A 12,109-nucleotide genomic window follows, 5' to 3' on the forward strand; every position below is an offset into this window, starting at 1 on the left:
GCTGGTCTGCTGTGTCCGGGCGCAGGACGCGCCGGCAGGCTGGCCCTGCCAGTGCCGCGGCGGGCGGAGCGCGCAGCCGTTACCGACCCCTGGGAGCTGAGGCGGCCGTGCGCGCAGCGGCACCGCCGGGGACAGCGCAGGGCAGGTGCGCCGGGCGCTGCGCGGTGAGGGCTCCTCCCGCCCCGGCTGAGCGGCCGGGACAGCGCTGCGGGGTCTGAAACTCTGCTTGTCCCCGGCCTTGTGATTGAATCTGTTGGTTGATTCCAGCTTTCTTACGTAACTTAAGCTACTGTAAGTAGGCACAACAGCGTCAGTGAAAGACAAAGAGATTCCCAGCTTTGTTCCTCGTGTCATTCCTAATGCGCTGGTTTGGTTTCGGGTGCGATTGTACTACTCTGACGTAAGTCACTGAATGCATCTTCAGGCTGCTTGAAGCACCGGTGCAGGGACCTCCCAGGCTTCTCTTCCAGAGCCACAGGGTCAGTTCCCCATCTGACTTGGTTCAGAGCAGACAACAGGAAAGGTAAACTAGGTTGTGGGGAAATTGTTCTCACTTGGGCGTATCGACTGAGACTAATCTGTTACAGCCTAGTTTATGCATAGAGCCACCTCTGTGCTGTTGGTTGGAATTGAAGCATGTATTGATTATCTTGTATTTTTGCCTTTAGTAACACATAATTTTGCTGTTAGGAGTTGCTTTGTGTGAGGAACGTGAAAGTTAAAATACAAACAAGGTCTAAGAATCCAAAGAAGTGGAAAAATAATTATTAATTTAAGCTTGAATCTGCAGGAGTCACGGCTGAATTGGAACAGGAGGGACCACTTGCTGCCTAGCAGGTTGCTGTGTTCTTGATGAGCACTGATTTGTGCTACTAGTGGGTCTGTTGGTGTTCCACTTCTTCCCCCACCTTTGGAGATTGCCACAGCCATAGCTGTCCTGCTCTGGATCCCCAGCAGACCCAGCAGTGAGTTTAGCCTATAATATCTTCACGTAAGTATTTTTGCAGTTCTGTGCTCCAGTACTTCCATCTCTGTGGTATATCCACTTTGCTGATTGAGCAGAAATTTTGATTTTTCCCTTGCACAATAGCTAGCTGCCTGTTCCCTCTGAATACACCTAGAGATTCCAGAGGGTTGTGCCAGAGCGCTTTGCTCTCCCTTGCTCAAAAGAAAAGGGTTGTTGAGCCAGTACATTTCTTTAAAACATTCTCAGAATGGGAGAGATTATTCGGTCTAACAACTGACTTCCTTTCGAAGGAAAGGGGTATGGTTTACTTGCTTGACACAATAACTAGAGCCAAGTGCAGAGTTGTACTGAATTCAGTAACGAAACGTGCGCTGTCTGAGAAGCAACCTAAAAATATTACTGTTATTCTCAACACAAGGAATTGTTTGTTCCAGGATCTTTACAATGGTGAAAAAAATCCCTCATCTTGTGAAAAGTCCTTAACATTCATGCTGTAAAAAATGTTAGGAGGTTTCTTTGTGCATTGATTTTGGCATTTAAAGGACAAATTAGGTTGGAAGGGACCTCTGAGGTTTCTCCAGTCAAATCCCCACTTAATGCAGGGTTAAATTTGAAGATTGGTCAGGATGCTCTATTTTGTAATCCTTAATGGTATTTAAAAGCTCATGAAATCTTGATGAGCATGTTGCCAGCTTAATGTGAATTATAAATATTCTTTATAGGTTTTAGGTTACAAAGATATTTGTAATCATATGACTCATTTCTGGGGGGAATGTCTCATAAAAAATCATCAGCTCAATTTATATTTGGGATATGCAAGTTGCGACAAAGCTCTGAAAGATTTTTAGGCTCAGTACAGAATGTCTCGGAAAAGTTGGGAGTGGGAGAGAAGGGCAGGATAAGCAACAGTCAACACCGTGTTACACTGGCGGTATGTGCTAGTGCAGGCAGTTTGTGAGAGCACCCACTAAGCGTTTCCACTTTTGCTCAGCTGTCTTAGGAAAAGTATGTAAGTGAGTCTGTGTGTTACCCTGAGTTTTATTGACAACTTAAAACACGGATTCTCCAGTTTTTTTGACACAGCTGCACTGGGTCCTGTTTACACTGGTAAAATAAATGTTTAAGGATAGCTCTCCTCTTAATGACAATTTTTTGTCTGGTTGTGGGTGGGAGGGAAGTGAGACATCTAGAAAACCATGTTTGAACTGGTCTTGACACAAAGTGAAGGCCATCAACGGGCACTTCCAACAGGATTAAGACTAAGCTTGTTTAAATTCTGGTTAGCTGAGTACTGCAAGACCACTCACTGTTATCTTGGAGATCTCTTGTGGTCACCACAAAACACACAAAAAGATGTTTTTCCCTTTTTCTTTGGCCTCTGCACTCTTTAAAGAGAAGTGTTTGTTCCCTTCTAGAGGTTTTAGCAGAGTTAGGAGCTTGCAGATCTGATAGTTCAGAGAAAATGATGCTCTTTTGTGAAGGGATGTTGCCACTAAAGCAGGTAGCTGAGCATAGAAGCACTGGGTCAATTCACCAGTGCAGCCTCTATAAAGAAACTTTTTCTAACATTGTGCATTGTAATGGCTTTTTAATTGTTTCCAGAGCTGTTTGTATTGTGGCGTGCAGCGTGTGTGCAATTAGAAGTAGAATAGGCTGAACCTTAGAGAAAATATTACTTGTAAAAACGCGCAGTTCTACAGAAAAGCACAGTTTAGCGTGCAGATCTTCAAGTTCAGCACTGTGTTCCGAGCATCAGAAAAGCTTTCCTTATTTCCTGTTCACTGTACCCACCCACCCCATGGTGCTCATTTGAAAAAAAGAAAGTGAATCATTAAGATATCTTTAGGCCAGTCTTGTGGTGGATTGGACAGCTGTTCTTTCGTCACTGCTGCGGGGGGACTGTCGCAGGGGTTGCTGAAAGACGCAAAAGCTGGATCCCGGCTACACGGCCAAAGCTCTAGAGCTGGGCTCCTACCCAGTCCTGCCCACAGCCACCCGTGGCACAGCCCTTTGGCTTCTCTCCTGCCTGCGCTCGGGTCCAGGGAGCTGGCGTTGGCTGATGCTCTGCAGGCTGCATGGGTTCTGGTGAGTGTGAGCACACACATGGAACGGGCTGTGGAATGCGCTGTTGTGTCTTCTCCCTTGGATTATGGTTTACGGGATGCTTTGCTGTATCATCTTATTGTGGATTGCTGTTGGATGTTTAAAAACTCTTAGAGTTCGATCACAAGGCAGTAGTGCTTGTATTTCTAGGTGGGGTGGAGGGTTATGAAGTTATTTTTGAGCTTCAGAGTTCCTTAATAAACAGCAGCTAAAGAGAAAGGAAGCTGCTAGTTGCAAATGCTCAGCTGTTTTCCATGTAGTTTCTTCGCTTGGGGTTCAGTGACATAGATGTGGCAGGGCTTAGCCTGTCTTGTTAGCAAATATTTTAATAATCTTGGCTGCTGTTTCCCATATGTATTTTCAAAGGAGGTCACTATGGTGTTTACTTAGCATAGGAAGAATTTCAGTTTTGCTTTGTAGAGCTGCTTCTTCCATTCCCCTGTTTATTTAAATAGCAAAAGATTTTTATATTTAAATAGCTTTTTTTTGGTCACTGAGTGGAGACCAGAGTCCAATTAAATGAAAAAGGTGTGTTGACTAGGCTTAATGATCTCCTCTCTATCAACTACAGCTGAGTGGAAGCTGGCTTTTAGCGATGCTAATAATGCTAATAAAAATTAAAAGCCATGTGAGAACTAGTCATTAATCAGTTGCCACAAGATTGGCAACATTTTTGTACACAAATTCCATGCTGAAGAGATTACTACTTAGGCTTTACTCCCTGCTCCCCACCTCCCTCCCCCCGGCCCCATAAATAAGAATTAAGAGAAAAACAGTTCTTGGCCAGGCAAGATTTAAGTCCAAAGAACAGCTGGATAACCAAACCCTGGGAGGGAGCAGGGCTATAGCCTTTTGGGTATGCCACAGAGATTTTAAGTCTTAGCACAAAGATGGTGCTGCGCTACAGCAATACATTCTGAGTTACAATTTGGTCATTCCAGAGGTTAAGGTCTGAATGGTCTCTGATATGAGTCAGAGGCAGATATCAAAAAATTGTCATCGCAGTATGACTTTATGTATGTAGGGAAAGCAGATACAGTCAAGGAAGGTTTCACTTGGTTAGAAATAAATGGTGAAAGGGGATAGAATCTGTTCTCTTATCTGTGTTATGTTTGTGCGAACTGGCCTTGTTTCCTTCTCTGGATCAAGGATTACTCACGTTTCTAGATACTGTGATACTGTCTTCCTTGAAACCAAGTATGCTGTTAAAAGAACAAAGCAATCTTTTTTCAAAATGTTTCCTAGCTATTTCTGCAGATAGGCAGTTGGTTGTATTTGCTGCTCTGTATTCAGGAGCTGGTTTTAAGGATGGAAAGGGATTTTTTTTCCCAGAAAATTTCAGGCACCATCTGATACAAAAGTGAGGAGCTACTCCTAGTTCTTAGTTTCCGAATTCTGGTAACAGCTAGCTGTGGGGATAAAGATCATGTGTGTCTCTGGCTTATTGCCAGTCCCAGTTCAAAACAGTAATATTTTCCTGTATTTATGAGGGGAAAAAACCTTTCCCGTACAGAAGTATATACAGACAGCAATGTTTACCAAAACTTTCTATCAGGGAATAGGGTTTTGCAGATGGGAAAAATTTTATTCTCTGTATTGTGTAATACTAAAGTCGGGTGACTGCATGTGTACAGCCCTTTGTAACACAAAACTGTTGTGGTGTAAGTGTACAGTGACTTCTTATACTGCCAAAACTCCAGTGACTCTTGTAGCAGTTATTGCTTGGAGCTGGCTCTTGAATTTTGTCCATGAGGCAGGGCTGAGTGTGCTTTCCTGCATCCTCAAAACTGATACTGCCCCACACATGAAACATGTGCAAGGGTCAGGACTGAGGTGTGGGGGAGGTTATGAATGGGTGGTGGTTGAATACAATTGCCACTGAACTACAATCACTGGTAACAACAAGCAGTGTTTGTACTTTAGGACTTGAGCAAGCATATGCAATGGCTTCCATTGCAATGTTATCAGTTCTGAGTGATGGGTGTGAGTGTAAGTTGTTTGCTCCTGATGTCATTTCTGCTTTAGCAAGAGTGGATATTGGTTAAAATACAGAAGGTGCTGTCCAGGGCATGTTCATAATGTTGGATCGCTGTGTCTAATTAAAATGCTTGCAGGTCTACATATTTCTGTCTGCAGGCATGACCGATAAGCTCCAGTTTTGGCTTGGTGCCTTTGGTTTCTAGTGTGCAACTGTAAGGAACAGGAAAGGTTACCAGTTGTGGTGAAACAGATACGGCTTTTTTTTTTTTTTTAAGTCTTCTGTGGTATATTTGTAAAATTGACTGTTTAATATAGATTAGTCGGGAAAAAACCAAAACCAAACAAAATTTAATCTATGAACATGTTTCTTTTGAAAGAAACCACTGTCTTACTGTAATAATTTAAGTTACTGGCTCATATAGAAGCCATCTTATTAGAGGCTCTTTATTACACACATATACTTCAGTCATCTTTCTCCCAGTTGTATCTCAGCACTTTAATCATGAATGCTTTTGTCAATTCAATAGTAGGAAAGGTATGAGTATCTTGTTAATAGTTTTGTTGTGGATGAGGTGCAGAACTGGAGTGTAATCTAGATCTTCTAAAACCCAGTTCAGTACATTAGTAAGTATACAGATAATCTCCAGTCAACCCAAAAATATCCATGTGAGCTTTTAGTTGTTGTTTTAATCCAGTTCCTCCTTGTCTGGCATCATTGACATCCAGTGTTAGAGCTGCTTTTTTCTTTCTCTTTCCAGAAATGTCCTTTCTGCCTGATTTTGGGATCTTCACCATGGGCATGTGGTCTATTGGTCTTGGAGCCATTGGTGCAGCTGTGACAGGGATTGTCCTTGCTAATACTGACTTATTTTTGTCCAAGCCAGAAAAGGCTACATTGGAGTTTTTGGAGGAGATAGACCTGAAATCTTTGGGAACAGGTAAGATTCTGGATGCTTCAGCCCACATTCTTTGATAATTGGGCTTTTATAAGAACCTTTGGAAGGCCAGGGTTGGAAGAGTTTTTCTTAGTCTTTCCTAGTTATAACATGTAATTGAGTGTCCTTGATAGCAGATAATTCTGGTGAGGGAAGAGCAACCAAAACTGATGTTTCTGAACGAAACATGACACACTTCTAAAAATCAAAGCAGTAATACACTGTTATGCATATAGAATTCTTTTCTGATAGAACTGTATTTGAATGTGGAATTCCCTGCAGTGCTTTGTGTTAGTCCTTAAAGCATTAACCATTATAAACAAGAATGGCCGATATTATTGTTGATGCTGTTTCTCCTCTGTAAACAGAACAAAGAACATTCAAAGCAGGTGAACTATGGAAGAAGAATGGTGCAGTGATCATGGCTGTGCGAAGACCTGGATGATTTTTGTGCAGAGAGGTACTTGCTGGCCTTGGGGATTAATTAGGGAGAGTTGAGCTCTTCTTATATATATATATTTCCTTTAAATAAAGGGCGGGGGTGACTAGGACATTCATCAGATACATCCGAAGTATCTGGTCACCAGCTAACAGCATGCTTAGTTTTCTTTGCAGCTGGTTTGTATGGTCTAGGTCCTGAGCATTTTCCTTCTGAAGGCAATGGTTACATTATTTTAACATCTGCCAGGGACCTAGCGCATGGTAATTAGAAAGGGAGATTACATGAAATCCAGTTGGTAATGAGTCTTATGAACTAGTTGTATTCCATATGTCCAAAATAAATCTGTGTGAGCCAGATAGTTTCTGGTCAAAAGCAGCCCAAGACTGGGCTGGCAGAAAGCCATCAGATAAAGCTCTTCAGCAGAAAAGAGGTGTACGTAAAGGGGAGTCCCTCACTGTTCTGGATGCTGTACATGAGGCTGAAAGGTAAGGAGCCTGAAGACAAGGAGTTACTGTTTCATAACAGGGTGGGCTGGAAAACAAAATTTGATCCTTAGGCTCCTTGGGTGGAGGTGGGAGGACACACTTAAAATACAATTTGAATGTACCATGTGCTGGGAACAGCCATAATTTGTACCCTGGCCATTATTCTTCCCATAGCTATGGGGAAAAATAGCTATTATGTTTTTACTCACTACTGGATAACATGGAGTGATTAACATTGCAGCCACTTATTTAAGGGATCTGCTCGCATCAGTAGTAACTGCTTAAGTATGTGTAGAATTCATGGAAAATGGAAGTATTTTGCACTCTGAACAGGTGTAGCATAGGTAGGAGGAGAATGTGCTGTGTGCCTGGCTCTGCCTTTTGCATGCATTCAGAGAGGAGTTCTTTTCTTTTTTTTTAATGCTGACTTCATAAGTAGAAATAAAGAGCCCAATTCAAAGAATTGTGTTGTCTTTTGGGTTTTTGTTTTTTTTTTTCTTTTCCTTTCAGGATAAAAATAAAGGAGAACGCAATTTAATTTGGTAATTCTTATTTTTGGTTCGAAACTTCAAATATTTAATAGAGGGAGTCACGCTACTGATCAGCTAATTAGGGCAATGAATTGTTTTGTATTTTCACTGTCAAAGTATTTGAAAAAGCTTTTAAATTTTCTAAATGGAAATTATTTTTTATTGTTGTATACTCAAGGCATTTTTGTGAGTTGACTCTTGCCTTTCTCCTAAGAGTTCAGTTGCCCTTTACTATGAAGGCTGCTTCTTTCCCCGCTGTCACTGACTCTGAGCTGATGGAATGGTTCAATAAAGGTGACTTGCCGTACCTGTTAACCTGCAGGCAGAAGGTTTTTATTTATGTGCAAAAGACAAAATACACTTCCTTCCCACTATCTTATACCTTGGAAATGATGTTGAACTTTGTCCTTGTTGACACCACCAAGAAGGAACGTATATTTCCCTGGACACAGTGGTGGGGTTGAAAAGTGGCCATTGTACCTCAAATCATGGCCCTGATACCACTGGTGAGGCCATGCTTCCAATATCCACTGCAAAAGATGTCACAAATCATACTGGAATTATGCCTTTGGATCCTTGAAAACTGAGGCCTGTAGACTTAAGAAATACAGAGTCTTCCTTCTGTATCATCTGCATCCTAAATCATCAGATTCCTTTCTTGTTATGTAAGATAGATTGTGTATAACAGGACTGCACTTGTACATCTCATAGTCTGGATCTGGCCATGAAGTGATCCAATGCTCCAGTCATCGTGAAGGTGCCTTGGGCTTGCCCAAGATTGTAGGTATCAACTCAAGCAGTCTAAAGTAGAAGAGCCATAGTTGAACTATCAGAAGGACAAACTGGAATGGGTTTTTGGGTGGAGAGAGAAGTATTCTGCTAGTCTGTGCTTGTCTGCTTTTACAAAAACAAAAAACCAATTTCACAGACTTGATGAAATGGTCACAGCCTCATGGTAAGGCTGTATAGATGTCAAGTGCTGTAACTTGCCCATAAAAATAGACTTCTTTGCTTTCTCTTACTGTATAATTTTTAAATAGCAATAAAGAAAAACAAATCGAGGCTAGTCCCAAGATGCTGCTTCAAGTCTAATCTCTTGAGAATTGTAAAACTTAACTATGCCTTCCTGCTCTCTCCCCTCCCAAAAGCCAAGCAAGGAGACACAAAATAAACCCCACCAAATTGGTTGAAGTGCCTTTCTACAAAAGGCTAATCAAGGTTTGATGATATCGCTGCCTCTCCAGAGATAGCGTAAGCGATGGTCCTTTAACTCTCACCGCTCACTACTCGGTGTTTCCATGCAATGCTGATTCATCCTTTTTCATTTCCTCTGAAGAAGAGTGAAGTAGTGAACTGGAAAGCTGCCCTTACCCTTTCACCTACTGATGTCTTTCTCTAATATCTTTTCTCCTGTCTGTTCACCCCATCTGTCTGCTACTTCATACCCAGTGAATTCTAGATGTCCTGCAAGCCTTTGAGTTAAGATGTTTTGGTGTAGGTGGCTGAGGGTGTTCATGTAAAGCGTGTCCATTTTTTTGAGTGCGGAGTTCCTTGTGGGAGTTTTGTCCAGTGAAAATGACCTTTCTCCATTGAAGATGAGAAAAAAAACCATTTTCAGTGTGCACTTGGATCTGTTGGAAACCTCAGAGGTCTTTGTACAAACTGTGGGAGCTGGGATTCCTTCAGCAGAATAGAAAACCCAACAAATGAATAGTGACACACCAGAAAAAGCAGTATTGCTTTTAGGATACTGAAGGTGTATGAAGAAATTCCCTGATTATTTTCACGGGGCGGGGGTGGGATCTAGGAAGGAGTGCATCTTCATTACTTAACCTGCTTCTTCACAGAGTCTTTGAAATACTTTGCAAAAGGGCTGATAATGATGTGTTGCTTACTTGGAAATTCCGGCCTGAGAAAGTTAAGTGATGTGCAGGCAGGTTTTTTGGGTTTTTTTTACTGTTCTGTAAATGTTTTAAAATATAGATAAAGAGCACAGGCAAGGTCTGTCTACAGATTGGAGTTAAAAATATGATTTATCCAGGATTTTAATATTTTATCTGGTAAACGCTCAAAAAATCTCCTTCCTCTGTGCTTAATGAAGAAGATTTTAGGTAATGTAATGAAGACCAGCCTAGGAGTAGAGCTAGCTTAAATGTCTGATTTACAGGTCTGTTTCTCTTTTGCCCCTCAAGCTAGAATTTACCTGTGTTTCTGATCTTCTTGAACTTCAAGGGGAAGCTTTCCAACCTCCATTTACTGCCTGAAATGTTTGGGTTTTTTTCCTTTCTTAGGAGGCTTCTGAGCTTTCCTCTCTGAAACCTCAGCTGTCCAAGCTGGGCGTCCCTCTCTATGCTGTTGTGAAAGAGAAGATAGGGACCGAAGTGGAGGATTTTCAGCATTATTTCAAAGGAGAAATTTTTCTGGATGAAAAGGTATAGTCAAGTCGGTGTTTTTTGTTTAAAAACAAGCTTATGAATGTCCTCTTTGAAGAGCTTGTATAAATAATACAGACAGAGTGTGGTCTGAATGAAGAAGGATTTAGTAGCATTGTAGTTTAAGAAGTTAATTAGCTTTGCTTTTCTATATATATATATATATATATCCTGCTCAGCTTACAAACTGCTATGCATTGATAACATGCTCTTATAGGATTATTCCTCCCTTCCCCTTTAACAGGTAAACAGTATGGCCTATTGATATTTATTGCTTCTTCCACTGGCTGTGTGACTTGCTGATGTGTTTGATGTATGAATCAAGGTCTGAAGGTGACAGACATGATGAATTCAAGAGATACAGGCCACATTGCGGTGGCGTGCCTGTCTCAGTGCACTGGCACATGCTGTATTGCCAGTCTCATGTACTGCAAAACCACAGCCCTGCTTACTCCTTCTTAGCCCAGAAGGCACATTTAGAAATCATTTGGCTTTGGAAGGAAAAAGAGTATGTGATACTCAAAATCAACTAGAAGATATCTTTATTTTCTGTCCCCAGTCTGCCGGTGTGAAAGAATCAGACTCATTATTTAAAAAAAAAAAAAGAAAAACAACCAAAGACAAAAAACAAATGATGAGACCATAAAACAAAACCAAACCAAACCAACAAAACAAAAAAGAAACAGATGGCTAATAAAAGTCTCAGGACTTGGTACCACTGTTACCTCTTTACCAGCATCTTTATTGCCATCCTTCAAAAATAAGAAAAAAAAAAATGCTTTTCACAAAACACTCTTGTTGTCAGCAACAGAGATGTGGATGTATATGGGGCTTAAATACCTCTGGATTTCCTGAAATTCATTTGGGAGTAAAAGTCCTTTTCACTTTGTTTGCTAAGATATTTTCTGTTTCCCTGTAGAAAGGCTTCTATGGTCCACACAGACGAAAGATGATGTTGTCAGGCTTCTTCCGCTTTGGAGTCTGGCAAAATTTCTTCCGTGCTTGGAAAAATGGATATAGTGGTAACCTGGAAGGAGAAGGATTCACCTTGGGAGGAGTGTTTGTGATTGGGGCAGGAAGACAGGTACTGCAGGCCATCTAGGAGGCTTTCATGTCTCCTGTGAGACCAAAAGTTTATTTTCTGAAATTGTTTAGTTGCTGGTCAGTTCAGCTCCCATAGGGAGACTAATGTATGAACTTATCTCTTGTGTCTTTGACTAGGGTGTTTTATTGGAACATCGTGAGAAAGAATTTGGAGACAAAGTCAGCCTTCCGTCTGTCCTCGAAGCTGCTGAGAAGATAAAACCACAAGCTTCATAAGCAGAAAAATAGTTGCACATGTTTCTGATCACAGCTTGAAATGTAGAATGCCTCTGTTTCTTGAATGTGCAGTTTAATTGCTTCTTAACTATTTGGTCATCAATGCAGAGGAAACATTCTCTGTTCAAACATAGAAAATGATGAAAATCCTCCTGGACATTGTTTTGTTGCTTTGCACCTTTCAGGTGGTCAGGATTTCAACTGCTCTTTTGTGTCTGACTGTATTAATGAAAGGCTGAGTCTAAAGTCTGACCTAGCCTAGATGTTTTCAGTCAGAGACAGCCAGTTGAAAACCTGTCTACCTAGGGGAGCAAAACTCTGCCAAGGCTGTAGTAGTGGGGGACCAGCTGAGGTTGAAGGATAATAAATCTTTGTGTAAATGAAGGACCTTTGCTTTTTACTTTATCATTGTCATGTAAAAACATCTGTGTTTCTCGAAGACTAAATCCTGTCAGTCTTAGATTCTTCATTCAAGACGTGCCACTCTACCTACCCAGTAAGTTTCTCGTTAGTTAACTACTGCCTCTAGATTTCCCAGCTCGTTGTGTGATTACCTGCAAGAAAGATTGAAAACATCTAATGTTCACTTCGGAAAAAAAATTGTGGCTTCAGGGCAAGTTCCTTCGTGTGGTTAAGATTCCAAAAAAAAGGGAACAATATCAGATTGAAGATTAGGTACAGTTTCCATCCTGGCTTGAGTTCTGCAGCAGAATGGCTGGGCTCTTACTCCTAAAAGTAGATGTAGCGTTGCACAATATGATCCATGAGAGCCAGTACCATACACAGCCATATATATGTACATAAACTGATACAGCAACAGGTAGCATGAATAATTTTCCAAATGTGCTGATGTTTCAAAGTCTAAAAAAAATGTTAACATTGCGCCTCAAGAGGATTATCAAGTGTTGCGTATCC

General features: G+C 41.3%; 1 protein-coding gene across 2 annotated transcripts; it reads left to right on the top strand.

Moving 5' to 3' along the window:
* Positions 1-853: 853 nt before the first annotated feature.
* On the top strand, positions 854-11,679 carry PRXL2A (peroxiredoxin like 2A). Of its 2 annotated transcripts, none has more exons than XM_080347633.1 (6): positions 854-991; positions 5,809-5,988; positions 6,354-6,445; positions 9,734-9,874; positions 10,794-10,958; positions 11,096-11,679. In XM_080347633.1, the coding sequence occupies exons 2-6, from the start codon at positions 5,811-5,813 to the stop codon at positions 11,192-11,194; spliced, it is 675 nt and encodes a 224-aa protein (XP_080203759.1). In that variant the 5' UTR covers positions 854-991; positions 5,809-5,810; the 3' UTR covers positions 11,195-11,679. The 2 variants fall into 2 exon arrangements, with proteins under 2 accessions (XP_080203759.1, XP_080203758.1); XM_080347632.1 differs by lacking the exon at positions 854-991 and adding an exon at positions 2,912-3,052.
* Positions 11,680-12,109: the final 430 nt, after the last annotated feature.

Source organism: Nesoenas mayeri (assembly GCF_963082525.1).
Source record: "Nesoenas mayeri genome assembly, chromosome: 7".
NCBI classification, from domain to species: domain Eukaryota; kingdom Metazoa; phylum Chordata; class Aves; order Columbiformes; family Columbidae; genus Nesoenas; species Nesoenas mayeri.